Here is a 14,962-nt window from a genome sequence, read left to right as displayed (position 1 = left end):
AATCACTGTTCCAGCATGCTGAGTAGTATTCCATTGTGTGAATGTACCATAATCTCTCAATCTAATCAATAGTGGTTGGATATCTGGGCTGTTTCCATGTTTTTGCGATGGGGAATAATGCCACTATGAACATTGGGGTACAAGTCTCCATTTGAGTCTCAGTTCTCATTTTCTCAGGATATATTCCAAGCAGTGGAACAGCCGTGTCATATGGAGTTTCTATGTTCACCTTTTTTAGGAAGCACCAAACTGTCTTCCAGAGTGGTTGTACCATTTTACAAACCCATCAACAATGTATAAGAGTTCCTATCTCACCACATCCTCTCCAACATTTATTACTTGCTGTCTTGTTAAACTTTGCCACTGCTACTGGGTTAAGATGGTATCTCATTGTGGTTTTGATTTGCATCTCTCTTGTTGCCAGGGATTTGGAGCATTTCTTCATGTGGCTCTTGGCCATTTGAATATCTTCCTCTGTGAAAATTCTTCCTATGTCTTTTGTCCATTTTGTAATTGTGTTATCAGTCTTTTTCTTGTGGAGGACCAGCAGTGTTCTGTATCTTAATTATGAGACTCTTGTCTCATAATTAATGTTTGTTCCCAGTTGGTAGGGTTTTGGTTTGGGGGGTTCCCCCCCCGAAACAGTTTTTATGAGCACAGTGATTTAATCTTTAGAAGGTACCATTCATCAATTTTATCCTCTTTAGATTGTGCATTTCTGGTTGTATTTGGCAGTCTCTTTATACCAGAGACTAGGCCTTTTAAGCTTGGTCCCAGTTTGTCTCTTATGAATTTTATGGTTTTGGCCTTTACTCTCAGATCTCTGATCCACCATGAGTTGTTTTTTGTGTACGGTGTGAGATATGGGTCCTGTTTCAGCTTTCTGCAGGTTTTGCAAGCACCATTTGTTGAAGAGGTTGTCATTTCCCCATTTGATAGGTTTTCTTTCCTTGTCAAATATCAGTTGACCATAGATAGCTGGGTCTATTTCTGGATTCTCAGTTCTGTTCCGTTGATCTATGTACCTGTCATTGTACTAGTACCATGCTGTTTTGGTTACTACCTCTGGGTAGTAGGTGTTGATGTCAAGGAGTGCTGTGCCTCCCACATCATTTTTGTTTCTCTGAAGTGTTTTGCTTATTACAGCTCTCTTTCATCTCCAAATGAATCTGACAATTTCTCTTTCAATCTCCTTGAAAAATGAATTTGGTATCTGGACTGGGATTGCGTTTAACATGTAGATTATTTTTGGTAGGATTGTCATTTTCACACCATCAATCTTCTTATCCATGAACAGGGCACATTTTTTCCATCATTGTGTCTTGCATAAACGCTCTGTAGTTTTCTTTGTATAGGTCTTTTGTATCTCTAGTTAGGTTCATTCCCAAGTATCTCAATTTGTGGTTGGCTATTATAAATGGTATTGCTTTCTTGGTTTCCTTCTCTGAGTTTTCTTTGTTACTGTAGAGGAATTCCACTCATTTTTGGATATTGATCTTATATCCTGCCACTCTACTAAATGGACCTACTAACTGTAACAGGTTTATTTTTGTTGTTGAGTCTTTGGGGTTTTCTATATACACTATCATATCATCTGCATATAGCAACGGTTTAACCATCTCTTTGCTGATCTGGATGACTTTTATTTCCTTCTTTTGTCATATTGCCCTAGCAAGCACTTCCAATACAATATTGAATAGAAGTGGTGACAACGGACATCCTTGTCTGGTCCCTTTTTGCAAGAACAATACTTTTAGTCTTTCACCATTGAGAATGATGTTGGCTCTTAGTTTTGCATATATACTTTTCACTATGTTGAGGAAATTCCCTTCTATTCCAATTTTTCTGAGTGTCTTAATCAGGAAGCAGTGCTGCATTTTGTCAAATGACTTTTATGCATCAATTGCTAAGGTCAGATGGTTCTTATTTTTTGCTAAGTTAATGTGGTGAATTACGTTGATTGTTTTTCTTATGTTGAACCATCCTTGCATACTTGTTAGGAATCTTACTTGGTAGATTTTTGCTTCTATATTCATGAAATATATTGGTCTTCAGTTTTCTTTCTTGGTATTATCTTTGCCTGGTTTTGGTATTATGGTTTTGCTTGCTTTATGGAACAACTCTGGGAGTGTTCCTTCTTTTTTAATTTGCGGAAGCTGGGGCTGTTTAAAAGCCATTTGACTTTTGGAGGGGTGAGTTCTTTTGTGCTGGATGGAGGACAGCTCTGGCCTGGTTGGTTGGTGGCAAGAGTGGGCTGGGAGCCTTTTGTTGGAGCCAATGAGAGACTGATGTGGGAGCTGAAGCTTTTAAAAAGTAATTTTAAAGGCCCTTGGGCCTGATTTGTGTTTGAAATGAACATTTTCCTATGTGGTACAGCACTTTTTTTGTCATTTCACTATACTGAGGTAACTTGGAATTCCTGTGATACTTAACGGTGTGCCAGTCAAATGCTATAATGATTACACCTGGTTGACAAGGTTTGATAGAATTTACACATTAAAACAGGCTTGGAAGCAGGAGTGGCATCCACTTCTAAACATGCCTATGGAAGCTCTATGAACTTAGAGAGAGGACAATTGTTTTAGAACAGGGTAAGAGTCTTTTGTTTGTAGGGTCTCTACTCGATGACACTTAACAACAACAATATATAAAGCCAGGCCCTTGTCTCCATTTTGGATTGAGTGAAGTGGTGGACTCTGTAAGATAATGTTCTTGTTTTGGTTGAGGATCTGTGTGGAATGTGTAGGTGTTTTGTTTTTTTTTTTTCATTCAAGCCTCTTGTTTAGATTCAACATGACTTCCTTATATTTAAAAGTTTGGCCCGAATTAAATATTTTAATCCCTTGTTACTATATTTTTGAGGAACAGTCTTCTAATCATACAGTACTCTGGTCAATTTGCTGTGCTGAGGTAATCTGGGTTTGCTGTGACACTGAACCTTGTGCCATTGGAGTCTCAAACGCTGTAATGGAACAACTATGCCATAGGTGTGCCAAACACCATAATGACTACTCATCGCGGGCAGTGTTTGGTGGAGCTCCCAGATTGATTAATGTTTGGAAGCAGGAGTGGAATCCACTTCCTAAACCACCTACCTCTGGAAATTATGAACTTGGAGAAACAACTATAGTTATAGAGGGCCCTTGTATTTAAAACTCATTTGGGCCTGAGGATCTAGTATTATTTTTGGAGGAACATTTTTCTAAGTTGTGCAGCACTCCTCTGTCAATTTGATGCACTTAGGTAATCTAGGTTTGCTGTGATGTTGAATCTTGTGCCATTTGGGGGTCAAATGTCATAATAGCTGCCCAAGGTGGACAGTGTTTGGTGGAGCTCCCAGTTTAAGACAGATTTGGAAGCAAGAGTGGCATCCACTTCCTAAACTATATGCCTCTGGAAACTATGGACTTGGAGAAATGACAATAGTTATAGAAAGGCTTCAGGCCTTTTGTTCATAGGGTTGCTATGAGTTGTGTTCAACTCAACAGCAATCAACAACAACAAAATAATTTAAGTAGAATTGGTGATAGACCTTTTCTGAATGTTTTGGTAGAATTCAGCTGTGAAGCCATCTGGTCCAGGACTTTTCTTATGGGGAAGTCTTTTTATGACATGTTCGATTTCTTATTTTGTGATGGGTCTGTCCAAATGTTCTACATCTATCCTTGTCAATTAGGTAGGTCATAAGTGTCAAGGAATTTGTCCATTTCCTCTAGGTTTTAGAATTTATCACAGTTTAGCTTTTCATAGTATTCCAATATTAACAATTTAATTTCATCTGGTTCTGTTGTGATGTTACCTCTATCATTTCTTAATCAAATTATCTGTGTCTTCTCCTTTTCTCCTTTTATTAAGTTTGCCAGTGGTTTATCAATTTTATCGATCCTTTCTAAAAACCAGCTCGTGGTCTTATTGATGGTTTCAATTGTTTTTCTGTTTTCTATCTCATTGATTTCAGCTCTTGTCTGAATCTACTTTCCTATGTAATCTACCAGGCACCCCCCCCCCACCATGGTTGCATATTAACTGGGCACAAACTGATAGTGGCACACATTCCCTTAATCTAAACTATACTCCAAATCTTCAGGTGGCCACAGGCTTCCTAAGGCCAACTCTAAGCCTCACTGGAGTATCAATGTTGTTAATTGTGTATGAATGGATTCTAACTCCTAGTGACCCTATATGTACAGAGTAGAAGTACTCCATTGAGTTTTCAACAAGGTGACCTTTGGAAAGCTGATGACCAGGTGTGTCTTTTGAAGTGCTTCTGGGTGGGTTCAAACCACCAACCTTTTGGCTAATAGTGGAGTGCTTAACAACATATTCTACCCAGGGACCCCAGAGTATTGTTGCTATTGTGTGACACTGAGTCAGTTACATTTCATACCCACCCTATGAAGAATGGATCAGCACTCAGCCCTATCCTGTGTTATTCCCACCTCATCTCTGATATCTTCTGATTTCCACCTCCTCTCTGAGCATCATTAGCAGATCTCAATACAAATTCATTTTTAAGGAGAGGTTATTATCAGGCCACATCAGTTAGGAAAACCAGAAGGTCAAAAATAAGTGTTTCTTGTTAGATATCACTATGACTAAGACTCATAGTAATCCTATAAACAATGGATCTCTATCTTGTCCTATCCTGCACCATCCTCAAAATCTCTGATATACTCAAGCCCATTGCTATAGTCACTGTATCAATCTATTTTGCTGGAAAGAATCCTCACTTTTTCTGATACTCCACCACAGAGACATTAAAAATGAAAGGTCATTAAAATCTATCTTCATTTCTTTGGGAGTCAGTGACCTTTTCTTCTATTTTACAAGCTTCCAGCCTTTCCTGTCTGAGGTTCTAAATTAGAAAATATTTTTTAGCCCTAAAACATGAAAGAAAACTAAAATATTACTCCCCCCCAAAAAAAACATAGCACACTATAGCACAATATAGTATGTGGCTGGGTGTGGCATTATGGGACCAACAAACTGTCTGAATAAATGCTTCACTGATCTCACTTTGGGTTCTTCCACAGGTACCTTCTCTACTTTTCAGTAGATCTTTGGCAATCTTTAACTTGACCATCTAAATCTGTCATAGGAACTAAATGCCCAGCTCTTAGTTTTATCCTCACAGACAATATTCAAAAAGCACAAGTGCAAACCCAAAAGCCCTCTTCATGAGGTGAAGAGTGGGTATCTAGATACAGAACATGGCTCCTTGCCCATGGCTCCTTGCCCTTGAGCAAATGACAGAGGTCTCAATGAAAGTGTGGTGAAAGGGAGGATTCTTAGGGCTATTTCTTTTCTCTGGTGCATGTGAGAAAGGATCAAGGGGCACTGGTTACGTTGCCTCACAAATAGGACACTCTCATTCTGCTATGTGAAAACTGTTTTAGACAGGCACTTTCTCCACTACCTGTTTAAAGTAGTGGTTCACAAAATGGAATGAATGTCAGAATCCTTGCGGAAGTCTTCAAAATATGGATTAATGGGCCTCATTCTCAGAGATTCTAATTAAGTATGTCTGGAGTGGGACAGAGAAGTGTATTTGCTTGCTCTTGACTGTGATCTTTATGGAAGCATATCACCAGGCCTTTCTTCCATAACATCACTAGGTCAGTTCAAACCAATAGCAGCGAGTTTTTATTGGTGGAAGGTACAACTCAGAAAAGGGGGAGTGAGAATGACTACACAATATGAAAAATGTAATCAGTGTCACTAAATTGTACATAGATTGTGGTTTGGTGTCATCAAGTCGAATATGACTCATAGAGATACTATGAACAATAGATCAGACCTCTGTCCTATCCTGTACCATCGTCATCATCTATGACATACTTGAACCTATTGCTATAGTCACTGTGTCAATCTATCTCATTAAGGGTTATCCTCTCCTTCGCTGAACCTCCACCTTTTTGAGCATGATGTCTTTTTCCAAGGACTGACCTCTCCTAACAACAAGCCCAAAGTATGTGAGATGAAGTTTCACTGTCCATGCCTCCAAGGAGCACACTGGTTGCACTTTCTTCAAGACAGATTTGTTTGTTCTCTTGGCAGACCATGGAATATTCAGCAATCTTCTCCAACATCACAACTCAAAGGCATTGATGATTCTTCCATAATCCTTAGTCATTATCCAACCTTCAAATGCATAGCAAATAATTAAAAAGATCATAGCTTGGATCAGGTACTCTTTAAAACTGAAATACTTGCTCTTTATCACCTAGAAGAAGTCCTTGACAGAAGATTTTCCCATTGCAACACATCATCTTATTTCCTGACTGTTGTTATCATGAGTGTTGATTGTGAATCCAAGTAAAATGAAATTGTTGACAATTTCAATCTTTCCCAACCCTTTTGTTAATAGCGCATCCTATTTTTTAAAAAACTTGTAGTAGTAGTAGTATACCATCAAATTGGATCTGACTGGTACAGGAGGAGATTGTCCCTCCTCCAGCAGAGCATCTGGTGGATTCAATCACCTCTGGGATTGCAGTGCAGCTTCTTGCCATTAGGCCACCAGAGTTCCCCAGCACTCCCTATTTTTTAAGAAAATTAAATATTATTTTTATTTTATACTAGACCTCTCCAGAGTACTGAAGAGCAATGATGTCATTCTGGAGACTAAGGTGCACCTGATCCAGACCATAGTCTTCACAATTATTTGCTATGTATCAGAAAGCTGGACAATGACTAGGGATAATAGAAGGAAAATTGATGCCTTTGAGCTGTGGTGCTAGAGAAGTGTATTGAATATACGATGGACTAAAAGTTTTCTCAGCTAATAGGATTTACATTCTGTCAATCACTTAAATTCATTTGGCTTTCACTTAAGTGGAGATCTGTTCCCATAAAGATTATAGCCTAGACAGACCTATGGGACAGCTCTAGTTTGTCACATGTTGTGTCAAAAATAAACTTGACACTTAGCAGCAATGTCCTAAATAAGAATATACTGGTGTACAATTATATAATGAACCAGCCTTCAATTTTAACTAACATGTTTCTTGGCATAATTTGAAAATCTATTTTATCACAGTTCAAACCTTAGTTTTAATAAGTGCATAAAAATTTTATGGAGAGCCTATTTTTCTATTTGTTTTAAAATGTTCTTTTTTTAAAAAAAATTTATGTGTGTGTGTGTGTGTGTGTGTGTGTGTGTGTGTACTGTCAAATTGGTTCTGACTGGTACAGGAGGTGATTGTTCCTCCTTCTTCTGCAGAGCATCTGGTGGATTTGAACCGCACACCTCTAGGATTGCAGTGCAGTTTCCTGCCACTAGGCCACCAGAGCTCGCCTAAAATGTTCTTTTAATTGACAAGTTATATTGCCAGTCATATAGGATATACTCAGTAATTAACATTTGCTGTTTGGTCATTGTATTTATTTCCCTTGGATTCTAGACTTCATGTCCACTATAACACTCTTTTTCTTTGGTTTTAGAAAGCAGATGAACGCCCCACTTTCAAAATTCTTCTGAGCAATATTATAGATGTCATGGATGAAGAATCTTGAGTTGGCTGATAAGCTTCTTGGTTTTACTCCTCTCCATCAATCCCTAATTTCACTATCTCTGAGGCTTTCCTCTCAAGCCTTCAGGCTTTCACTGAATACACCTAGGCTCCACCTTCCATCTAGGAATGCTTCTTTTCTTTTACTTCCCTGAAAGCAAAGACCAAAGAATTCTTTTGCCCAGTATTGCCTTCTCGCCCAGGAAATCTGTCAAGTGTATTAAGACTACATTTTGGATGGAAGCATTTTTCGAGAGGGAGGGATGTAAATAATCTCAAAAGAGGAAAAGCATTAGAGCAGAGGCAGAAATTGGAAAGAACATAACGGTGCCATAAAAATGGGAGGGGTGGTCATTTTTTAAATAAAATAAAATTACTAGAAAGCTTAAAGGTCTCTGCTATCTTGATTCATAATGTAGCCTCTCTGAAGGACAGATCTCAGTGTTCCAGTCATGTGGTATTGATTTCCCCTATTACATATGAGATTGCCACAGGATCCTCAGCATTTGAAACCCTCAAGCTGTTTCAGAATTAAGAACTTGATTCACAAGTTAAACTATAGTGTCTGGCAAACACCCACCTACTACCATCCTGTTGAGTCATAGTGACCCATGCCTATAGACTTTTCAAGGGAACTGATGGCAAGAAGCTGCAATCCTAAAGGCATGCTCCATGGGAGAAGTGTCAGGCCAGAACCAAGGTCAAAGGGAGAACAAAGGATTCAAGGCATATCAACATGTCAACAAAAGGAGTGAACAGCCTCAACTACCATGGAGTGCCCCTCCCTAGAAGACTACCCACCTGGCTAAACCATAATGGAATGTCCCTTCCTTCCCTCCCTAAAGACCCTCACTATAAAACCTGCCCCAATCCACTTTAGGGCGCGGTATTTCCCTAGTCTGTCCCTCTTCCTCTCTCTGCAGACCAAGGAATCCCGCCCAGGAGACCCCTTAATAAAGCTTCTTTAGCTTCCTTTCTTTCTCTGGTCCCTTCCTTGAGTCCTTGGCCTTACATCCGGTGCAAAGACCTAACAAGAAGGATGGGCAAAATCCTCCCGTGGGATTAATTGCCTCTGAAAACCCGCTGGAGGGTCAGTTATGGGTCGGTTCCCACTCTATGGTACACAGCAACAATTGGTGGTTTAATGGTAAGAAGTAGCACTGCTAACAGAAAGGACCATGGTTCGAATCCACCAGCTGCTCCATGGGATGGACAATTTCTGCTGATTTACTGCCTCTGAAAGCCCACTGCTGGGTCAACTTTGAGTCAGTTCAACAACAAATCTTTATGGTGGTAAACTGCCTCATCTTTCTCCCCCAGACCCACTGTAAGGTTTGAATAGATAACCTTAACACTGCGCCATCAGGACCGTTTGTCTGACACATTACAGGTATGAAGTGCCAGAGTCTCATCTCTCTATGTCAGGAGGGAGAAATTCCATCAGAGAAAAAAAAAAAGCAGGGGGCTGGCTAAGCGGAAGCAGCCCGCCCTCTAAATACAACCAAAATGGCACTGTCATGGAATTTGACTCAGCTTCAGAGGCTATTATAAATCTTTGGGGGAAGAAATACTGTGTGTGTCTTGGAGCGCCTGGTGGATTCCAACTCCCGACCCAGCACCTTACGAACCACGCCACAACCAAGGTATTTGGGAAAGAGCGTGCCAATTTGTAAGCGAACAGGGGCGGAGCTTTTGGGTCCCCAGTAACCGCCCAGATCGGCTAAAGCAACTTTTTTTTTTTTAATTAATTTTAGGAAGTAACCTGCAAACGCCACAGTGGCGCCGCCAGCAAGTCCTGTTTAATTAAAGCGCAGGCTAGACATCAACCCAGATGGCAGGGCCAATTGCTACCAGACCTGAGAGAAAAGCAGAGGCTGACGGTTGAGCAGTGGGTCGATCAGGAAGCCTCATTGTTGGCCTTGCGCAGGCGCAACCTGCTCGCGGGGGGCGGTCCCTAAGACAGCGGGTTGTAGTTCCGGTTCCGTCTCGGAGACACGTGAAGGTCGGTGAGTTGGTGTGGAGTTCATCTCTGCACGTGTGGTTGTGCTGTGATGGATTCCTCTTCGTCTTCTTCCGCGGCGGGTTTGGGCACCGTGGACCCGCAGTTGCAACATTTCATCGAGGTGGAGACGCAGAAGCAACGCTTTCAGCAGCTGGTGCATCAAATGACTGAACTTTGTTGGGTGAGGATAGTGTGCCTGGGACCTGGACGCGGTGTTGTCTTTCCCTCTGCCCTTACCCCAGGGGACACGCCAACATCCAGGATTTGAGGGAAAGAAGGACTCCGCTGAGCACACCTGTGCTTCCCCTAGTCCAAGTCAGAAAAGAGAAGGGTGACTCCACTTATCAGGGGACTGTCACTCTGGATCTCTGCTTTGTCCGTGCAGAGGACTTGGGGATCCCAGAAACTTATGCCACTGTCCCACCCAGCACTTTCAGGTACCTGAGATAGATGTTGACTAATGCAAGTTAGCAGGACTTCAGTTTTAGTTTAGGGATCCAAGTCCCAAGGAGTCTTTGAGCCAGCTATAACAACAACATAACAACAATTTGTGGGCTACTCAGGGTTTATTTTATCTCTTACCCAATTTGCTCTAACCCTCCCTCTGAGAAGTGAGTCTAGCTCACTAACTGTAAAAGCAGGGTAGCCTCTCCCAGTGCACACTCTTATTTGCCTTTCTTGTTGGGTGGTTGTGTAACACCCAGCTGTTGCAGGTCTGAAGGCTGGGGAAAGGGAGTGCGCCCTGTAAGGGGACTTTGGCAAAAAGGTGGAAGACATTTTCAGGTTAGGATCAAAGTGTGCAGGCTGCCAAGGAGGACATACTGCCCATAGAATTAGAAGGCTAGGGATAATTTTTCTTGAAATTGGAAGGTCTAACTGAGGCTTGTGTACACAGCATAGAAGAATGAACAAAAACTCATTTGAACCATTTAACCTGAATAGTATACAGTGACTAATTTTCAGAATCCCTTTGCCCATAAACTTATGATATGCCTGGACCATGACTATAGATGCTTACTTAGCTCTGATCTGCCTTGGCCTAGAGTGCTTTCTTTTAAAATCTGTGATCTTTGGCGTTTGGTTTAGGCGGGATGGGGTTAAGCATTCCTTTAAGAATATGTAAACTAAAACAAAAAGAATCTGTATACTATGGACTCTTTAGGAGAATTTGTAGAACCTGCCACTCATTTGGAAAGGCTTCAAGAACCTTTGGCTTAAGTAGACCAGGTTATAGAATCTCTTTGATCCCCCACCCCCAAGGTTTAAACGGTTTTCTTAAAGTGATTTATCCTTCCCTCTTATATTCTGCATTTAACACAAGCCCAGTTTGGGTTATAATCCAATTCAGGGCTGCTTCACTTGCATTTGGACAATTTTCTAGCTTTGAAAAAGCACTACCTTAGCCCTCCTATTTTCTGGTGTTGACTTTGGGCAAAGTATCTGTGACAAGGTTCCACCTTTTCTACAACAGTGAAATCTTTGAGAGGAGGAACTTGATGAGACTGCCTCATTTTTCCAAGTCTTGCAGCAAGTTTTTCACATCTGACAGGGTGCATGCAGTCTTAATACTTTCTGTTACTTGAGTCTTCCTTCTCTAATAGATTTCCAGTTCAAACATGTTTCAGCTTCCTCTGGAACCATATTATCTATTCCATAAGGGTTGTAGGGATCTATGGTTGCTAAGGAGTTGTGCTTCCAATCCAAAGGCATGTGGTCCAAATCTAACAGCTGCCCCACGGTTTCACATGTGACTTACAGCCTCTGAAGACCCACTGGAAGGTCTGCTATTAGTTGGCTCTAATTGATGTAAGCCTGTAGTGCTGTATACATGGTAAGCTACCAAAGTGGTGTTGTTATTATCAGATACTATTTTCGGGGAAAATTTTTCCTCTAATCAGTAAGTAACACTGTCTCCCCTTCCTAAGTTCCCTTTGTGATTCTGTATTTTGTCTTGACCAGGAGAAGTGCATGGACAAGCCTGGGCCAAAGTTGGACAGTCGGGCTGAGGCTTGTTTTGTGAACTGTGTCGAGCGTTTCATTGATACAAGCCAGTTCATCTTGAATCGACTGGAACAGACCCAGAAATCCAAGACAGTCTTCTCAGAAAGCCTTTCTGACTGATCGCAACATTACCTCTTTGGAGAGGGAAAGTAGTTCAAGAAAGAAAGCAGAGCCTTTGGTAGGATGATTGAAGAAAATCAAAATCATTGAAGCATCCATCATTTTTCCCACTTTGGGAACGTCCTGTCATTTGAGAATGAACAGAGACCAATTTTGTGTGTGTGTCCTTTGAGGATCATAGGTGTATTTGGTTGTGTTTTTAAAATGCTAATCTTGTAAAACTAATTGAAAAAATTAATGGAAAACTCTTCCAGATGCATATTACTGTATGAAGGACTGTGCTTTTCTCAAAGTCCTAGAAACTGCTTTTCATAATTTAAAAATAGAACTGCTTTCTATAATTTGATAATGGGACCACATAGATTATAAATCTGTCATTTATGTGAATTAATTTCTAATTTCTGGGGAGATGGAAAGGCATATTTGTGTCAGAAAAGACATTTAGGTGGTCATGGGAGAGTTACTTTGGCATTGTAACTATAGATACTCATATCTAGTGTACATTGCTGTGGGAATAGACCCTGGAGTATTCAAAGATGATATGCTTCAGCTTTCTAGATTATCTTCTTCCTTCAAACTAAGAGTTACTTAAAGACCTGTATAAAATAATGGTCTCTGGAAGCTTATAGGCAACTGAAGAGTCTAGAGACCTTTAGTTATAAAGAAATTCTAGCCAGTGAACATAATTCTCATGACTAGACTGCCTGCCATAAAGAAGACGTTAACTTTCCTCATATAAAGAAGTTAAAAGATGTCCCTAAATGAGTCAAAGATTTAGGCCATTAAAAAATTAAAAGCAGTTTCAGGTAGAAATGCATGCCTGATATTAAACATGATAGATGCCATTATTGCATTCTTTTATCAGTGAAATAAAAGCTTTGACACAATTGAACTCTGATTAAGAAGACAGTCTATTGGTTATTGTTCACAACCTGGAGAGATTAGTATGAACTGGTTACAATTTGGATTGAATAAATTCCCCCAATCAAAATTTAGTCTGTCTTGGTACAGTTATGTCCCTGAGAATGTAGAGGTTATATAAAATGGAAACCCCTCCTCTTAAATTCCTGTAGTCTATCAGAGTACAGTCCTTAAGCTGAACCACTTGTTCAGAGCTGTCAGTGCAAATTTGTGAAAGGGAAATGGCTCATTAGAAGTTTCAAGTCCTTTAGTTTTCCCCATAGAAACAATTTTAAAATCATGGTAGGGGGGAACCCAAAAAAAAACCAACAACCCACATTTAAAAGCCAGCTTCTATGTTTTTGGTACTGTTTTTGGTGTCACGGATTCAGCAGTGAACCAAAGGCAAAAGACCTTCTACACGTGCCCTCTCCTTTTGTGAGGAGACACAGGCAATAAACATGTCCTTTGCTTGTCAGCTAGGAATCAGAACCCACTCCCTCCTAGCTGACTCTCCATTGGGTTTCTGAGGCTATAAATCTAATGAGAAAAGATTACTCATCTTTGTACTATGGAGCTGGATTTGAACTACCCGAGATGGATAGTCTGGGTTAGCAGTGCAACTCCTTACATGGGTAATATGATTAGTGCTACTGAGAAAAAGCAGTAAGAATATTTGAGGGGGTGTGAATGAAGGAAATACATAAGAAGCAGGAGTGGCATCCACTCCTAAATAACATGGCTCTGGAAATTATATGAATTTTGATAAATATTGATAGTTGTAGAGGGGCTTCATAGGGTTGCTATGAGTCGTGCTCCACCCGAAGGCACTCAAAAAGAGTGAGACTTCCTTGGGAAAGTGGTATTTTAGAAGGCACTTGAACAAATGAAATGACAAACCACATGGGTATTTAGGAGAAATCTCAATGAAGATGGTACATAGAACATCTCAGAGGAGATGGTACATCCAAAGGCTCTGTAGAACAGCCAGAACATGGTGGCTGGAGTAAAAATGAAAAATGGTAAGAAAGAAGGTTGGAGAAATGTAGCCATTAATAGTAATAAAATTGATGACACTTGGAAGTCCCAAGTTACTGGGGTTTTGTTTGTTTTTATCTATACAAGATGCATATCTTGTATAAGAGCATATACCCTGTTTAAGGAAGTCCTGGTGCCATACTATTAAGGAGAGGCACTGCCAACTCAAAGGCATGTGGTTTGAATACACCAGATGCTCCATGGGAGAAAGATGGGCAGTTTGTGGTTTACAACCTGTGAAAACCTGCTGGAGGGTCAGCTATGAGTCCATTCCAACTCAAAAGAGTGTATGTATACATTCTTTAGTTTTTTCTCTCTTAAGATTTAATGTGTTAAATGTAAAATTCCTGAGTTTTTTAGTCTTAATTTTTTCCCTTTTCTATTGATTTAACTTCATTCATCATTCAAATACTTGCATTTTATTTGAACACCACTTAAATGCCCTTTTAAAAATATTCTTGTTCGCTGAGCTAATATAAACACGTTCATACAATGATGGAACAAATATTCTCTCTTCAAAAGGTTATTTACTAGAATGACAGTTTGGGGCTATCAATCTCAAATTGTCAAAATCTAGATGTTGTTGAGTCTCTTGTGACTTACAGCGACCCTATGTACAACAGCTTTATCCTGAGTGAACCTCATCTCCGACACCCAGTGAGTCAATCTCTCTCATCCATGGTCTTCCTCTCTTGGGCTGTCCCCCACCCTCCCAAGCATGATGCCCCTCTCCAAGGACTAGTCCCTCATTGCAACATGCCCAGAGAATGTCAGAAGGAGCTTCAGAATCCTTGCCTCCAAGGAGTAGCCTAGTTTCACCCTCTCCAGGACAAATCTGTTCTAGCAGTCCATCATATATTCAATACTCCTTCAGCATCACAACTCAAGGGCACCAATTCTATCATCCTTAGTTATTGTCCAGCTTTCTGATGTGTAGCAAGTAATTACAAAGACCATGGCCTGGATCAGGTACACCTTAGTCTCTAGACTGATATTGTTGCTCTCTGGAGAAGTCCCTGAAAGCAGATTTTCCCAATGCAATTCAACTTTTGATTTCCTGGCTGCTGGTACCATGAGGGTTGATTGTGGAGCCAAACAAACTAAAGCTGTTAACAATCTCTTCACCATCTATCATGATGGTCCAGTAGTGAGAATCCTTGTTTTCTTGATGTTGAGCTTCAATCCATATTGAAGGCTGTAGTCCTTGACTTTATACAGGACATGCTTCAGGTCCTCCTCAGTTTTGGCGAGCAAGGTTGTGTCATCTGCATAACGTGGAGATAAAAAGGGTTAGTGATTATTTTAAAACAAAGATGAGAATGTCAAGGTGCAGGAAAACTAGATTAGTGGAAACAGAACAACCAGAGTGGAAATAATGAGAGTGTTCACT

The 14,962-nt window shown here is 40.4% G+C and overlaps 2 protein-coding genes across 3 annotated transcripts in view; both read left to right on the top strand.

Moving 5' to 3' along the window:
• Window positions 1-7,529, top strand: part of BTK (Bruton agammaglobulinemia tyrosine kinase) — a 61,941-nt gene extending 54,412 nt beyond the window's left edge. Inside the window, exon 19 of one of the 2 annotated variants that reach the window (XM_006901148.1) lies at window positions 7,444-7,529. In XM_006901148.1, the coding sequence (XP_006901210.1) occupies window positions 7,444-7,515 (72 nt within the window). In that variant the 3' untranslated portion in view covers window positions 7,516-7,529. The remainder of the gene's footprint in view (window positions 1-7,443) is intronic. The other variant, XM_006901149.1, reaches the window with a different exon arrangement.
• A 2,033-nt stretch (window positions 7,530-9,562) lies between these two features.
• On the top strand, window positions 9,563-11,634 carry TIMM8A (translocase of inner mitochondrial membrane 8 homolog A (yeast)). Its single transcript, XM_006901147.1, has 2 exons — window positions 9,563-9,694; window positions 11,473-11,634. The coding sequence occupies exons 1-2, from the start codon at window positions 9,563-9,565 to the stop codon at window positions 11,632-11,634; spliced, it is 294 nt and encodes a 97-aa protein (XP_006901209.1).
• The last annotated feature ends 3,328 nt before the right edge of the window (window positions 11,635-14,962 follow it).

Source organism: Elephantulus edwardii, unplaced genomic scaffold, assembly GCF_000299155.1.
Source record: "Elephantulus edwardii isolate Elephantulus edwardi_28Jun2011 unplaced genomic scaffold, EleEdw1.0 scaffold00310, whole genome shotgun sequence".
Classification (NCBI taxonomy): Eukaryota; Metazoa; Chordata; class Mammalia; order Macroscelidea; family Macroscelididae; genus Elephantulus; species Elephantulus edwardii.
Note: the sequence above shows the minus strand (reverse complement) of the source record. Positions and strands in the feature narration are given on the sequence as shown.

Excerpts from the sequence above, each read along its gene's own strand:
- TIMM8A (XM_006901147.1), top strand. The coding sequence starts at position 9,563 with ATGGATTCCTCTTCGTCTTCTTCCGCGGCGGGTTTGGGCACCGTGGAC. Across the intron at positions 9,695-11,472 it reads AAATGACTGAACTTTGTTGG|GAGAAGTGCATGGACAAGCC; the intron begins GTGAGGATAGTG and ends TGTCTTGACCAG.